Source organism: Poecilia latipinna, unplaced genomic scaffold (assembly GCF_001443285.1).
Source record: "Poecilia latipinna isolate Pla-1442-1.1 unplaced genomic scaffold, P_latipinna-1.0 Scaffold1134, whole genome shotgun sequence".
NCBI classification, from domain to species: domain Eukaryota; kingdom Metazoa; phylum Chordata; class Actinopteri; order Cyprinodontiformes; family Poeciliidae; genus Poecilia; species Poecilia latipinna.
Genome location: NW_015113750.1, coordinates 62,418 through 78,748, shown reverse-complemented (window position 1 = coordinate 78,748; position 16,331 = coordinate 62,418). Strand labels below are relative to the sequence as shown.

General features: G+C 38.8%; 1 protein-coding gene across 5 annotated transcripts in view; it reads left to right on the top strand.

Annotated features, from left to right (window-relative positions):
- The window catches only part of LOC106959928 (neurobeachin-like), a 149,834-nt gene that overhangs the window by 91,592 nt on the left and 41,911 nt on the right, over window positions 1-16,331 (top strand). For all 5 annotated transcript variants that reach the window (XM_015052795.1, XM_015052793.1, XM_015052794.1 and 2 more), the window contains 4 exons: window positions 10,085-10,202; window positions 10,282-10,384; window positions 11,749-11,864; window positions 15,236-15,348. In XM_015052795.1, the coding sequence (XP_014908281.1) occupies window positions 10,085-10,202; window positions 10,282-10,384; window positions 11,749-11,864; window positions 15,236-15,348 (450 nt within the window). The remainder of the gene's footprint in view (window positions 1-10,084; window positions 10,203-10,281; window positions 10,385-11,748; window positions 11,865-15,235; window positions 15,349-16,331) is intronic.

Sequence of the window (16,331 nt, the reverse complement as noted above, 5' to 3'; positions counted from 1 at the left end):
AAAAACATTTTTAATTTTTTGGTTTTTTTTTTTTTTGTTTTTTTTTTTTTTTTTTTTTTTTTTTTTTTTTTTTTTTTGTACCCAAAAAGGTGGTGGCACTTTAAATGCTAATATAACTAAATGTTTCCAGCAAGTCCAGGTGAACAATCTTTTAGTCGACCCTATAAACGCAACATGGCAACCCAAGATTTGCTTTTCCTCTTGCTTCAAAATAAAAGCCTCAAACAGAGACACTGTGTGTCGAGATTAAAGCCCTCCCCTTCATCTCTAGGGCTCATAATTATTACTTTTCACAACGTATAGGAAATATTTCAATTTTTTTAAATGTTTTTTGCCTATTTGTTAACACATCATCTTCTTGTGATCTTCCCATATGTTGGGCTTAAAAAAATAATCAGAACCTCTAAAGCTTGACATTTATGAAGATGCTCTGAAGATTGGAAAAGAAGGCAAAAAATGTTATCACAGCATGTAGTTCTGACAGCTATGAATGCTGCTGTAAAATATATAGACATTTTTTTTTTCCATCAGGAAAAGCATATTTTCTTTGTATGCTTTTAAATTAACATTGTGGAAACCAACAATGCACATACTCGTTGGGTCAGTGACCCTGGAGAAAACAGCTTGCATTAATATGCTTTAATCCAGTGTAATTAGTCAAATTACAGCACACCAAGCAGCTTGTGTGAAGCTGCTGGATTTGGCAGCCACACAAGAGGGCTTGGAGTCCCACTGCACCACGAGGGAGACCTCAAAAGCACAGTAAATCCTGCTCTTACACCCCTTCACTTCATTTTCCCATTTTCTTCTATGTTTTTTTTTTTTTAGCAGTACTAAAGTGTTTAACCTGTTTTGAATACAAGTGCCATTTCCCCTGGTTGCTATATGTGCTGTTTTTTTTAATATTATTATTATTAATGAAAGACGGTAAAAGACTCATAACACCATGAGACAGCTCAAATATCACATACACATCGCTCAGTCTTATGCAAGGTCAGATGTATGATGTCTAGGAATGCAATGGTAAGCACCGCAGACACAGTTAAGGCACTCCCTTAGATGGTAGCATTAGCATTAATAAAATGATTTCAGCTATATAATTACATGAGGATAAAGTGCAAATTATTTAGCGCACTCAACAACCGGATTATCATCCAAACCAAACCCTGTTCAGCCTACAGGGGTGAGCCTGTATGACAAAAGGCTCTCATTAGCATAAATTTACAAGCCCTCTTCTTCAGAGAAGCCGATAAGAACCTGTTCCACCTTTCCATTGGCCCTGAATGGCTTGTTGTGCTTTTGGCAGTGACAGATAAGTATGGGTAATTCCACTCTATGCGTGTAAAAAAAAATAAAAAAAAAATGCTTCAGATTCTGGCTGCATCCCGAAGGTGTCACCCACTATAATCCTCAAACTGTGCCCAATAGAAAGGGCGATGTGTGTTTTCTTGATGATATACTGCGAATGACATACAGAATTATACGAAGGTGGACAAATCTGTAACATGTTATTAGGCAATTCCCTCTGAATAACAAGGATAAAAAGGATAATGGATGAGGGTGTCATTATTACCTTGGTTCCAAAGAGGCGTTCAACCAAAAGGTTGAGAGACAAGATTAATTGAAGACGAGTGAGGCGCTCATTGCTCATCAGGCCTACTCGTCTAACCACTTGCTCTTTCTCGCCCTCTCCTCCTCTCTGCCTCTCCATCCTCATCTCATTCTTTCTCTCCTTCTCTGTCCGTTTGCTCTGAACCCATATTCCGCCCACATATGACGTTAAAAAAAGAGAGAGAAAAAATGTGGGATTTAAAATGATCAGCTTGGCAGTTTTAGCAGCAGCAAGAGAAAGCTAGTTCTCAGGCCAGGAAGATTTCAGTCATCTTAAGGCTGACAAGTAGCTCAATGTATCCCATTAGGAAAAGCTTTCTGGCAAAAAAAACCCCAAAACCTCAAGACTAAATGATGGCATTCCTTCGCTAAAACTGCGTGGAGATGGCATCCTCAAGCCGTTTATCTCAGGGATGTACTTAACATGTATTTTTGCCACAATGTTGTCAGTTCTTTTGTTTGATTTTTCAATAGGGTTTGCCCACAAAAATGTGAAATGTTGTTTTAAAAAAGGTTTTGTATTGTAACACTCATGCAAAGGGTGTTTGGTTTCACTTGAATTTGGTGCAATTCTTCTCTGAAACGGTTTTAAAATGTACTTTCTGAACGTTTTTGTCAGAAGCAAAAGACAACTGGTACTGCAACAGAAATGACCAAAGTGGCACATGCACTCTATTTGCATTCTTGTTTTTCAGAGAGGGTTACCACTTAGTAATATTTTCTTGTGACTAAACCCATCGTCTTGCAAAAACACTACCCCGTGTGCTGCTTCAGATTTTTGCTGTTGCCACATTATTACTGCAACTCTTGATAGACCAACAGATATATGAAATGTGTGAAGTGGAAACGGTATGCTTATGTCTCCGTTATGTTGCAAATAAAATGTGTGAACATACATTTTCAAGTCTTGCTACACATTCTCAACTGGATTTAGGTGGGAACTTTGATTGGACCACTCTAGCAAATGAATATGCTCTAATCTAAAGCATCACGTTGTAGCTCTGGCCGTATAATTGGGTTCGTTGTCCTGATGCGGGGTGACTCTCTGCCTCAGTCCAAGTCTTTTGCTGCCACATACATGTTTTCTTTCAGGACTGTGCTGCACTTACCTCTATCCATCTTCCTATAACTCTGATTAGCTTCTTTGCCCATTTCAGTATGAATTTGAAAAGTTGAATTCAACTGTGGTTCATGAAATTGTCAAATATTCTTAGATATTGTTTTGTATCCTGACCCAAATCGTCTGCTGTGTTTCTTGGTCACTATGATGTTGTTTCTTTGATAATGTTCTCTAGCAAACCTCTGATACTTTAAAATAACACCTGTCTTCATACTGAGCTTAAATTACAAGAGTTAATCTCTGTTTTATTAATTCACTGAGTTAAGTAGACAGTTGGTTGCACTCTGTTTTATTCAGCGAGTATCAATACACACAAACAAAAATTCAGGTCACACTTTTAAGATTTTTATTTATAAAAATGTTGAAGACTATGTATCATTTTTTCTTCCTCTTTGCAGTTATGCATTCTGTTTTGTTGGTCTATAAAGTTTCATCCAAAAAAATTGATGTCAGAGATTACAGTGACAAAATATGAAAAGTGTTTGCATTTACACTTTAAAATCAGTTGATTAAACAAACTGTTTTGTAACTTTGTTTTTTGGGTCTTTATTGCTTATGTAGAAATTGAAACAGATACGATGTGCAGTTTGATTGTTCATGTCAATATGCAAAAGTTTTGTGCAAGTTTATAAAATACATTAATTTATAGTGCAAATAAAGTGCATACTTATGCTGTTTATAAGCCAAATATAATCTCCAAATAAATGAACACACACAAAGTGCAACTTTGTAGACTTTGTAGTTATTTTATAATTATTTTTTTGCTTCTGCTCACCTCTCGGATTTCTTCTTTTTTTTTTTATCACATGGCTTAATGCCAGACTTCATATCAACAAGAAACCCAAGTTTAAGTCCTGTTTGGATTTTTTTTTTTCTGGCATATTTTAGGACTCTAAAGTCTTACAGCCACAGAATCTATTTCTTTTTTAAGGTGATTGCATATTAGGACCGCTCCTCCCACCCGTCCTACCATGGCAGCTTTGAGGACAGAGCTGCAGGGTTTGCTAATGTGCGTGAAATACTATCCTTGACATGAATGTTATTGACAAACCTGGCTGGACATTTGGGGCAGTGAACTGTCAGTGTATTTAATGCATATTCATCTCCTTTATCCCACTGGTCTTTCTAGAGCACTCGAGCTGTGTCATCTTGCCACACTCCAGCTACCACCCAAATATATAGTGACACTGATTATGCAAATCTGTATCTTGTTTTCCTCCAATACCTGCATTAGGAGCCTGCTACATTATTGAAGTTGAGATACGGGCCCTTCAGAGAGGAACCAAGTGGAAATCTGGGGAAATCTTTTACATATTTTCATTTCTACACATCACAACAGTTGTCACATTAAGTGAGAATCAGATGAGAAAAAGCTTTGATGTTTAGGCATACATTAAAAAATCTTTGCGGGGTGTAAAAGGATTAAAGTGTAAATAAAAGTGCAGATTTGGGCATGTCTTTGGTCACACAGTTGAGATTTTCCTCTGCATGGCTTTGTGAATTTAAACAGTCACATATTACTTTTATTTCACAGTGCGTGGGCACACCTGAGTTGTTTGACAAAACAAGAAAACATCAACGGTGTCCTACTTTTTTTTTCAAAGGATACAATCCTTAAATTAAAACTAGATCAAACTTTTTTTGCAAAATATTATGTAGTAACTGTTTCATTTTGGTGCCTCTAAGTTTCTCAGGATTCATTTTCTTTTCAGTAACATTTGGAGTTCTTTTCCTCACGCCTTTGCTAACATGAAAGCTTTTGCATGTATGTAGTTGAATAGCTAATCTGAGGATATTGTCATTAATATTTTTACTTATGTTGTCTAATTTCCCTTCTGTAAACAGAGGTACATTCAATGTAATTTGTCTTGGTTTCAAAGGAGTCCCTTGTTCTAAACTTTGCTTTGTACGAAGGATCTGGATCCTTAGCTATTGAGAAATGATTGTTTGCTGGAGGCGTGTACTCTGTTGTATTTTTGAACAATTTGATCTGATTTCACCCAGTTGCTAATGTTTCCCGTGACGTGTGTAATACATCAGCTCGATGAAGCTTTCAGAAATTGCGTGGACTTTATAGAACCTCATGGGGAGAGCAGCCATGACATCTTTGTAGCAATAAAATATCTTATTCCTCTGGCTCCGACTTAACCAGCTCAATATATGGAAGCATGACCAACACAGATTGATTAGCTTCGTTCACGTTTTTCTGCTGCCATTACCAAACTACAGGCAGGCTATAATTCTCAATAAGCACAGAGACTGACTGTTGGTCATTCACAACTCCTCCTTCTTTCCGCTGATTGGAAACTCGACTGGAGAAATCCAAGGAGAAAGCCCAGACAGACCAGCCAGGATAGTTTAAAATATAAACCTTTTGGGCATAGTGGTGACGCCGAGGTAAAAGCACCCAACTCCCTTATTGACATGGCCCTCACAAGTTTGAGTACTAGCCATTTGATCTTTGTAGCAATTGTTCCCCTTTTATGTCTGTATAAAATAAAGGCCACTAGAATAGAATCAGAAAAGAAATCTTTAGCAACCATATACATAAAAGTGAGGAAATGAAAAAGATTTTGTGGAACATCAAGTTCTTTCGCCTCTTTGCAGAATGTGTTGCTTTCAAAGTGCTCCCATTTTGAATAGTGCATGTGTATTAGGCTGAAGGGTGTGAAATTCAGTTTTCTGCTGCATGTGGATGGAATACATCACTGCCCTGATGTCACCACCTTATTGTCTTTCATTTCACACACAACTGACTTTCCTGTTTAACCACTGTCAAATAAAAGTAACTAGACTCTAGTTACTAGAGCAAAGAAAACCTAAAAAAGAATCAGATGATCATCTGGGAATAAAACTTCGAGGTTGTGACTGTCCTAGGTGGCTGGATAACTACTTGTCCAAATAAACAGAAATTAGGTTAAGTCATCAGTTTAACTTTTAGCTTCAAATATTTGGTGTGCCCAAAGTAAGTAGATTTTCATCAATGCCAGCAGCTTAGCTCAACCTGAAAGTGATTAATGTTATTTGGCCATTGCTGTCGTCTTTCAAAACCGTTTCATCAGTTCTGTACCAGTGGCACACCAGTGTGGTTTAAATTGTGTGTGAGAGATGATTTGACCCTGCAGCAGAACTTTTCAACATGTGGCAGCTTGGCTTAAAAATAAAAGGTACACAACGGTGTGACAGGCATATTGCAGCATTTAGCTCCATGCTTCTCAAATTGTGTTGAGTACTAGTGGTGGTACTTGGAAGATATTCAGTGGATTACAGTATAAATCTGTGTATTGATTATAAGTTAAATACAAAGCAAATGAACCATTGCAAATTAAGCATAAATGTAAAGCAATATGAACAGTAAGAATAGAGTACAATGAAGGGCGCATGACTTATTCACATAAAAATAAAACATATTTCAAGTACAAAAAGTACACAGCAAAACATAAACACATTCAATGTCATATCACTTCATCATAAAAATTTTCAGATTTCTTAAAAACATTGTTCTGACACCTTTAATTGAGTGTCGATGCTTTTTAGATAACATTACATTTGTGATGTTTCTCACCTTGCTCTCTGTGGCTTCAATGCTCTTCCACTTAACTCGGGTTTCTTCCCTGCCCTTTTTGTTACCAGGCTTCATTCTTTCCCTTTCGGATTCCCTGATTGCTCAACCTCCTCACAGATTTGGCCCATATTGCCCTGGGTCAGCCATTGAATACAGTATACGTGGTGTGTGCTGATCCTCCAAATTGCCATGTGTGAAATCCATCCCACTTGCTCCTGAGGGAGTAGTCATATCATTCAAAATGAAACGGGCCTCCCGTATCCTCCCCTTATTCTTTGACTCCGCCGTTCTTCTATGGCCGCCTGGGACTGTGCAGTTGTGAGGCTTTATAGTGGAAGCCTATTAGACAAATCTGAGAAGAATGCTGCAGAGGTGCTATGGTACCAGGTTGTCAACGTGCCCCACACTCTTATATAAACATATCAGTCATGCTGACTTGGAGGTCTCGCTGAATTGTATTATTGTCCTATTTTGGTATAAATGCACTGAAGGAGGGGTTGCATCTCTCCATATGGAAGAAAATTGCATCAGGTTTTAGGGAGACTGCTTCGTTAGATTTATTAATAACATCTGTCATTGTGTCTCAGTCAATGTGGAGGTAAAAGCTATTCGGAAGTCAAATATGATTAGAATCTATTTCCGTGCATGAAGTGGCACCCTGCTGCTTATAAGCATATTGTCCTCCATTTGAGCATCTGCACATTATTATATATGAGTTTAAACTTAAGCACCACTGTCACAATATGCTTGCCCTTGTCTCATCTGTCACAATATTCTTTATTTCTCTTCTGGAAAGTTCTGAAATGGAGCCAGTACGTCAAGTCATCGATGTAAGAAAAACAAAATAGCGAAAAGAGAGGACCGAGATGTTAAATTGCTTTAAGGCTGTTACAATGGAGGTGTATCCTCTTGCAGCTGGCGGAGCGGCGCATGCGCTCGTTGTCCTCTAATGAGCTTACATTGAGGGACCCGTGTGGAAACAAAAGGCTGCGCTTGTCGACCACACCAGACTCCCTTCACCCACCCTCTTCCTGCTCCCCCAGCACTGAGCGTGACAGACCAAGAGCAGAGCGCCGGTCCCTTCCTGGTGGTGTGATTAGATTGGGGCCGAAGTCTCCAGCTGGCAGGCCTGTCTGTGACTGGAGGCGGCCGTCCCCAGCGCTTGTCACTGCCTGACACCTCTGACAGGCAGGGGACAGCTTCAGCAGACAGGTTCATTAAATGGCATTTTTTACAGCTGGGCCTCTAAAAAATGAGGGCTGGGCTTTGTCAAATCCCCAAGTCTACAGGGACCTGTGCGTGTTAGTTTAGACCAAAGCTTTGTTGTTATGACATTTTCTTTTTTTTTTTTTTGATCTGGGCAGTTTGCAATAAGCTTTTTTTTTTCTCTCCTCTTTAGCCTCTCTTCTTTGACAGCTAGCCTTTTGCCCTGTACTTTGTCACAGCATCAAACTTTTCACATTAACAGTATACAAAGAAAATTTTGCAGGAATACTGGTCAGGTTAATGCTTGATCAAGTCGTTTGCCATGTTTTGGCTGTAAAGACATTTAAAGCAGAGTCTAACTGTGCCACTCTATTATTATCGTGCTTGTTTTGACATAGAAATGTATTGAAGGGTACAGCAGAGCAAAATAAAGTCTAGACCACTGACATCAACAAATAATTCAGTCTCCAAACAGCTTGATGCGTCTTGAGTGAGTAAATTGTGGCCTTCTAATGATTGCACATCTGTGTTCTTTGCTGTAAAGCATTGTGATCAAGAGTGCAGAACATCTGGCTGCAGATGAAATGTGAGGGGGGCTCAGGGGGTGGGGGGTGAAGCTTCCTTCCCTACGAAAGTGGCTGCTGGCCCTCAACAAAATGCCTGCAGCTCTGTAGCCATCCCAACATCACCTCCCTCTCTCTGTTTCTCCTCCACTCTGCTTGCTGCCTCCTCGGGGCTCTGCTGTCTCTATGACAACTGTTTGAGTAGGGGGTTGCAGAGGTGTCAAGCAGGGGCATTACTAGTAGAAGAGCACGAGAGATGCTGTGCTGTACATTCAGTATCTCCACCTAATCCAATTTTAATTGAGCTCAAGAGATTTTGGCTGTGGCACGGAGGTCGGGCATGAGCTATTCCATGGAGAAATTAAGGCAGCCCAGCTTGTGCTGCACTCTTCCAGTCTGTCACTATTTTAAATGAGCATTAGCATCAGACCTAACCCAGCGCACCATCTTGGTTGCTTATTTCCTTCCCCTTGCCCACTCCACCTTAGTCACACCACCTCACACACACACACACACATACACACACACGCATGCAGTCACTAACGTGGTGCAGAATTTCACTCGCCTGTTACATCTTTATTCTTCCACACATCCATTGTCTGTGAAGTGCACCAATGTGTGATTATAACCCGGGAAGCCGATGATGCTTCTCCACAGCTCACCCCGTTGTACAGAATTGTTGAGTGAGAAGGAGAGAAGGTGGAAAGATGTGTGTGTGTGAGGGAATCATTCTCACCTGTCAGAATATCTGTCTTGATTTGTGTGTCTGTGTGTGGACCGATTTGTCCTCTGGTGCTGCATACACTAATGATTCTTTGTCTGCTCTTTCTTTTTCTACATGTTATGGTTTTTATTGATCCTGTATGTGTCACTAACCCACGGGGTTGTTTTGGTGACCACTTCTTTTTGGTCCAGTGAATGGTGCACACCAGCAGATAAGTGTGAAAGAGAATCTGTTGACAGCTGCAGTTTTTGTTGAAACTTGCCTTAAGTTATGTTATATTGTCTCTTTAAATATTTTTCACAAGTTTAAATGAGAATCGAATGAAATAGAGCTGTTCCGATTATCCCAGTCTGTACTACACTTACATTTAGGTGAATACATCTGGTGAACAGCTTTTAGACCTAGCTATGTGTTGTTGACAGCAGCCTGAGAAGAAAAAAATCTCATAATTTGTTTAATTTCTGTAACTCTGTTGGATCCACTTTTGCCTTCTGATCTGCCTTCTTGATTTACGTCAATATGTCAGTAAAAGGTGCTCAATTGGCTTAAGATCTAGAAACTGTAAAGGCCATTGGAGTAAGCTATCTCATTGTCATATTCAAGAAACTGGTTTGAGGTGGTCTGAGCATTAAAACATCATGTATTATCCTGTGCAAGTAACAATCAAAATATGAATACTCTGTGGTCAAAAAGGACAATGTTTAGTTTCTATAGTATTTAGATGATGCTAAGTGATGATCAAGTGGCCCAAATGTGCCTGGAAATTATCTCTTGAATTTTATATCACTATCACCAGCCTGATGGAGGACAGATCTCTGTTTTCCTGTTGTTCACACTAAAGTCTGAGCCTTATACTTGAATGTTGCAGCCAAAATTGAGACTGATGAGCTCAAGCAACATTCACCAGTATGTTGTTGTGCAATTTGTTGGGTCAGAGTTGGTGTTCCAGATGCACTGGTTGTAATAGGTGCTTATTTAAGCCACTGTCATTTTGAACCAGTCATAGTTCAGTTGTCTGGAAAGTAATTGTTTTTAAAACAACACCTTGGTGCAGGAAAATAGTGGAATAAATGAGGCAGGAAAAAAAGGGGGAGTGTGTGAGCCTTTTTGTTAATTAACTCTACTTGCATACCTACACTGAAAAAACAATGGCTTTCCAAACACTCACTTTTTTGATTTATGTTTAATACACCATTTAAACACTGAATTTATAATGCTGGAAAAACTGTCAACAGTATGACATGTACCTTCTGCACATTTGTTTCAAATAAATAGCTTCTCCTTTCATCTCCCAGGTCTTGGTTTACACAGATGGTTTGCATGGCAAATGGATGTTCAGCGAGATTCGGGCAGTCTTTTCCAGACACTACCTTCTGCAAAACACTGCAATGGAGGTTTTCATGGCTAATAGAAGTAAGGAAAGTAGCAAATAAACCATTTTTTCCCCCAAAAAAATTATTTAACAGTAATCACATATTTTTTATGCCTGCAGCGTCTGTCATGTTCAACTTTCCGGACCAAGCCACAGTAAAAAAGGTTGTCTATTGTCTCCCTCGAGTAGGAGTGGGCACTAGCTATGGACTTCCACAAGCAAGGTAGGATAAGAGAAGTCAAGTAAAATTAAACAAAAACTTGTTGGCGTAATAATTCATATCTGTAATGAGTTGTATTTTGGTGCTTTGTGGTATCGAGGTGCATCCATTCAGCCAGGAACAAATGAGTTTATTTGAAGTCCCATTGCTCCAGACACTGAAGTGGATGTTCACTGACCCTGACTGAACTGACCTAATTCTGCAACTGAAAACTCAATGTAGCCATACCAATGGCCACCGAGGGAAAAAAAAAAGAAACAGATTCTCTTTAGGCTTTCAGCTTTCATGGCGCTAACAGGCTTTTTAAATTATTGCTCTAAAACAAACGGCCCCACGTTCAGAGGATATAATACAACTGACATCTTTGCAGAATCTGAATTAATATCTTGCTTAGAGACCATGCAACACTGCATTCATTTTTTGTTTGGCATTGTGGGTTCATTGTTCTCAGTTTCATAATTTGTGGAGCTTCGGAATGTAACTTTTAAAAAGGATATGTTCTTTTAACATATTTGTTCAAACTGTCACCATGTTGTGCCAGTAGGGCATGAGACAGATAATCATTGAATAAATTGCGCTCCTCTGGTTTCTCCCTGTGATTCCACTGCCACCTGCAGAAATGCACCTCTTTCGGCGAGAAACAACCAATCAGAGCCAGGAGGCTTTCAGTGCAGTCAGTCCAGCTTGTATATCCGTCCCACACCTTCCCTCTTGCTCTGTTCTACACTACCACTAGTTCCCCACAACACAACTAGCAGTAAATGCGTATGGTAGTTAGCATGGCTACCAATGATTGCAAATAAACAGTGTTCCTGTAACAGTAAGTTGTTTCTCTCTCTCATTAACACAGCAGCTGTGCGTACAGCAGCATGAAACCCTCCTCCTGACTCTGATTGGTTGTTTCTGACCAAGAGAACTGCATTCCTGCACATGGCAGTAGGACTGTAGCGAGAAGGCTAGATTTGTTAAGATTATCTGTTTCATGTAGTACTGTCACAACATGGTGATAGTTTAAAAAAATATGTAAAGAAAAAAGAAAAGAAGGTATTTACTGCTGCTTTAAAGCACGGGTCCTCATCTCCAGTCTTTGAGAGCTACTGTCCTGCAACCTCTAGAGGCATTGCTTCTCCAAACACACCTGCATCAAATAGCTGAATTCCCTCAGTTCTCCAATGGAATCTGGTTAACGTCATCACCTCGTGCTGAAGAAAGGATGCATCTTAAAGGCGCAGGACCTAAAGGCCCGGACCTGGGCGCTCATCGTTTAAAGCATTGATTAGGCTTACAGCATTTTGAGGGATATGTGTTCAGAAATATCTGAATTTGTGAAGAACATCATCTCCAATTCTTTTTTTGATTGTTTTTAGACGGATCTCCCTGGCAACCCCTCGGCAGCTTTTCAAATCCTCAAACATGACCCAGCGCTGGCAGAGAAGAGAAATCTCCAACTTTGAGTATCTGATGTTTCTCAACACCATAGCTGGTAAAGTTTTAATGAAAGCACTTACATGTTTTCCAAGTGAGATTTATTATTTGAAACTGTAAAGTAGCTGGAAGTACAGAAATAATAAATCTGTTTTTTGGGTTTTTTTTTTTTTTACAGCCATCAGTTACATTTATAGGTTCTGATTTGTTTTCTCCCTTGTCCAGGTAAACTTAATGACCTGTGATGGTTTTAGGTTTTAATCTATTATTTGTGTGAATCTTTCCACAGCAAGTCTTTATAGTTAGCTAGCAGGATCAATAAATTTTATGTGTCAGTGGTGTTGGAAGCACTAACACTAAGTGGGCTCAGGTATGTCGTATTTGTTTAAGAATCCATGGTGGCTTTAGGCGAGACTCAACACAGTAAACTTCACTGTTCATGAGTATCTGCCGTTTGAAGCAAAGGCAGGCGCGGTGGATTTTTGCCGGATAATTAGTGCCTGGTTTTGTGAAAGTGTACCCGAGTGTCTGCAGAGTTGAAAGGTTCTGTTGTCGACTCTCTGATCTGAACCACAACTAACAGGGAAGGCAAGAACAACTGCACGCTACTCTGCTCAGAGATGTGTCATCCTCTCTGTCGCTGCATATTCATGCATATTTATATTTAGCTGGCGCTCGAGAGTCGATACATTATTGTCAGCTAATTAGATGTAAGGCAGACACAAAAACATGCCCAAAATTCATTAAAAATCCCTAGTAATGACCTAAGCTGCCAGATATGTCAGAATAGTGTGGAGCGGGAGACAGGCGGGGGGTGAAGTGCTGGGACGAGGCGCGAACAGGAAGACTTCTTCTAATTAAACACTATTCCACTGTTATTAACATCCTGCCACCCTAACTCAGGACTCAACACCACTAGGTCTCACCACACCAACGCCCGACCCCATCCTCTGTGCTCAGCCTGCTGTTTCCTTCCCAGTGTGTGCCATTAACCTTGATAATTATGCTCTCTAGCTTCCCCCAAACCTTTCTAGCTTCTCTGAAGAAACATTCTCAGTGACTAGCCTGTCAGGATCTTAGATGGCTTTGGCACATTTAGAATCTCTCGCGAACTTGCTGCAAAAACACAGCCTCTCTACTGGTCCAATTTTAAAATACTTTGTGCTTATCATTAAAGTCTTTGAACGTTTGAAGGAACTTCTTTTTAATGAGGAAATGTTCATCATATCATGTTGCAAAATGGTCAAAGGATTAGCTCCAACTTTGAATCATAACATGTTAATATAAATCACACTTTAATGTTTTGTGAACTAGGATTTTTTTGAATGTACATACATGTATTGATTTTGATGACAAGAGTAGGACAATATAAATATGATATTTGATTTTTTTTTTGTTTGAGTCCCTTTGAAAGAGCCAGAGAGTCTGGTAATCTTATGGAATTACATTAGAGGGTAGTTTTCTTTTCTTTTCTTTTTTTTTTTACACTGGCTGATTTATCTAAATTTCTGCTCAATCTTTTTCCATCGAATACATTCTTATTATTCACACAAAGAAATGGATCTATAAGCCTCTGTTGTTCACATTTAGTTTATGGAAAATAATTGGGTGTCCAGAGGAAACAGGGAAATAATTTCTAAATAGTTGACACTATCTGTGAGAAATATACATATTTGGCTACATATAGTTAATTTATGAATTATTATAAAAATTGTTGTATTTTCACACTCAATTGGCTTTTTAAAGAGTTTTTCCCTTAATGTAGTCTTTTGTTTGATGATTAGAAATATGAAAGTCTAACACAAAAGCTCACAGATTAATTTTGTGAGGGGACTAATACTTTTTCATATTACTGAAGGTGGTGTGGCTGTCAGTCTCTGGTACTTAAAATTCCTGAATTGCATGTGATCAGCACCAACAATACGCTGCAAATGTTTTTTTTAGAGTGCTAAAGCAATTTTTGCAAAAGCAGGTTGAATTTATTTGATTTGATGCATCCATTCATAAGAAGAATGTTGAGACATAAATGCTGTTATGCTTGAGGTCACATTACAGTCAGTGATGTTGAGGATCTCAAATCACATTCATTTGTTTTTTTAAACATATAATCAGCTATGCGGTGCTGATTCTAGTAAACGTCTTATTCGCAAAGTTTACATATTTTGGAAGGAAAACATTTACAAGCAGATTATCAATGCAGTAAAAGCAAAAGTTCACAAAAATAGAACACCTTGGAGATGGCTGCCCTGATTTCATGTTGTTTCAGCCTCTCAGGCTAAAGAAAGTTCTTTTTGCTAATTCAAGTAGCATTTAGCTGGTCACACTACCTGTTGGTAGGCAACTGAGGGGTTCGGTGTTTTGTGGCAGGGGAAAATCTGGAATCAGTCTAAACCTTCCCAATTATCAGATGACTAATCTTCCACACTGAGTCACAGCCACTGTTTTCTAATTCTACTGCCTGTTTCTTTTCTCTTTTTTTTTTTATCTAAAATTCATTTCAAAGTAAAGCAGGACTGACAATGCTGAATTTGCTCTTAATTTTTCCCATGAGTTCCTGACACATGTTTTTCCTCTGAAAATATTTTCTCCCTTTATTAAACATAAAGGAAGCTGACATCCAGCAATTCAGCCGTTCAACACTGAAATGACATCAAAGATATTTAGTAGCTAGATTCTGTAGCTCTGCAATTACAACTGCTCCACTTGCAGACAGGCTTCATGCGACTTTCACCTTTTATTGACAACTCACACTCAGCAGCTCCTGTCATGGGAAACAAAGAAAACATTCTCACACTTCCACCACCACTTAGAGCCCTTCAACCTTTTCACATTTTGTTACAGTGCAGACAAAATTTCCATAGCATTTTCTTGAAATCCTTTGTGTTTACAGACCATCATAAAGTTTTATAAAGTTATAAAATGGATGAGAACAAACAAACAAAAAAAACAACATATGATGTCTTAGTCTTAGGTTGATGAATTGAACAGTGCTGTAAGAGAAATTCTACTTAGGATATTCTTTTATAATCAAATTCTGTATTACACTTCTATTCCACATGACCCCTGAACTGTGTGTGTTCCATTGTCTTCATGTTGCTGTTTGTTTGCTAATTTTTATTAAAGATTATTTTTTATTAGATTAACATTTTTAAAATCATGTTGGCATCCACTTATGTGCTATTTTATGTTTGTCTATCATTTAATATCTCAATCATTTACATTAAAGTTTGTTTGTAACATGACATAATGCAAACATGTTCAAGGGTCATGGATACTTTATAGCAGAACAGAAGGAAATCTGTGAGCTCTGAGATCAGGGTAACACTGCATACTTATCCACACAAGATGCACATATGCCCTACACTCCACCTCTTGTTTTTCTCCCAGTCTGTCATCACTCACAGATTTTTGTCTGCCAACTGTGCCTAGGGAGGACGTATAATGACCTGAACCAGTACCCGGTCTTCCCCTGGGTTCTCACCAACTATGACTCGGAGGAGCTGGACTTGACCCTTCCAGGGAACTTCAGAGATCTCTCCAAGGTATGAGGACCTCTTGGCCATGCAACTTAAAATCTTTTACATAAAATGCTCATTTATTGGTTGGGGATACGCTTATTTAGATTTAAATTGTAAACATGTTATGTGTCAGAAGACCACTTCACATTCTAAACTTGGAAGTTGGTGGAAGAGTCCTATAAAAATCTTAACAAAAATGAATATTTGATGTCTACATTTTATAAGCTCTGTTGTGCATGGCGACCTTTTGAACTAACACTAATCACTATGTCTCAGTTACTTTCAGTACACGTACATCATGACTTTATCATACTTTTTCAGATGCTAAAGAAAAATCTGCACTGAGACAAAAGAACACTTCTGGAAAAAGATTACAATTTTGCAACTTTTCTAGCTTGTAAAGAACAACCATTAACATCTAATAAGTGCATAGATGAGACAGTATATGAACTTGAAAGATAAATGTACTGCAACAGTACTCATATAAAGTCCACCTTAGCTGTATAATATGGGTCTTATGGTGATGTTGAGTTGACTGAGTCCTGCAGAATCAAAGTATCCCCAAATTATTACACTTTTACCTCAGTGCTACACAGATGTTATGGTTTATTTTTCCAGACAGCTGTATTTGATGTATGCCAGCCATGACAGTTTTCTCTTGTCCGAATAGTTAAATTTTAGACTTTGCTCAAATTAATTATTCAAAAAGTGCTGCCCTTTGACTTTGGCAGTCATTTCGAATTTCTTCTATTGCAGACCATTTTCTGCGCATGGCAAAGTCTGGTGTATATTAAGCTGAGACATTTAAATCCCTCCCCAAAGTAAATCACCTCACATAGCTCTTTTGAGGATAAGTTTGGTGTTAACTCTCACTTCAGCAAGCAGCAGGACGGATAAATTGATAGCTGGATAGACCGAAGGATGTGTTGCAGTGAACTCTGACAATTACAAAGCGCATAAATCTGCGTAATAACAGGATCCTTACTAATGCTACCCAGCTACAAGAG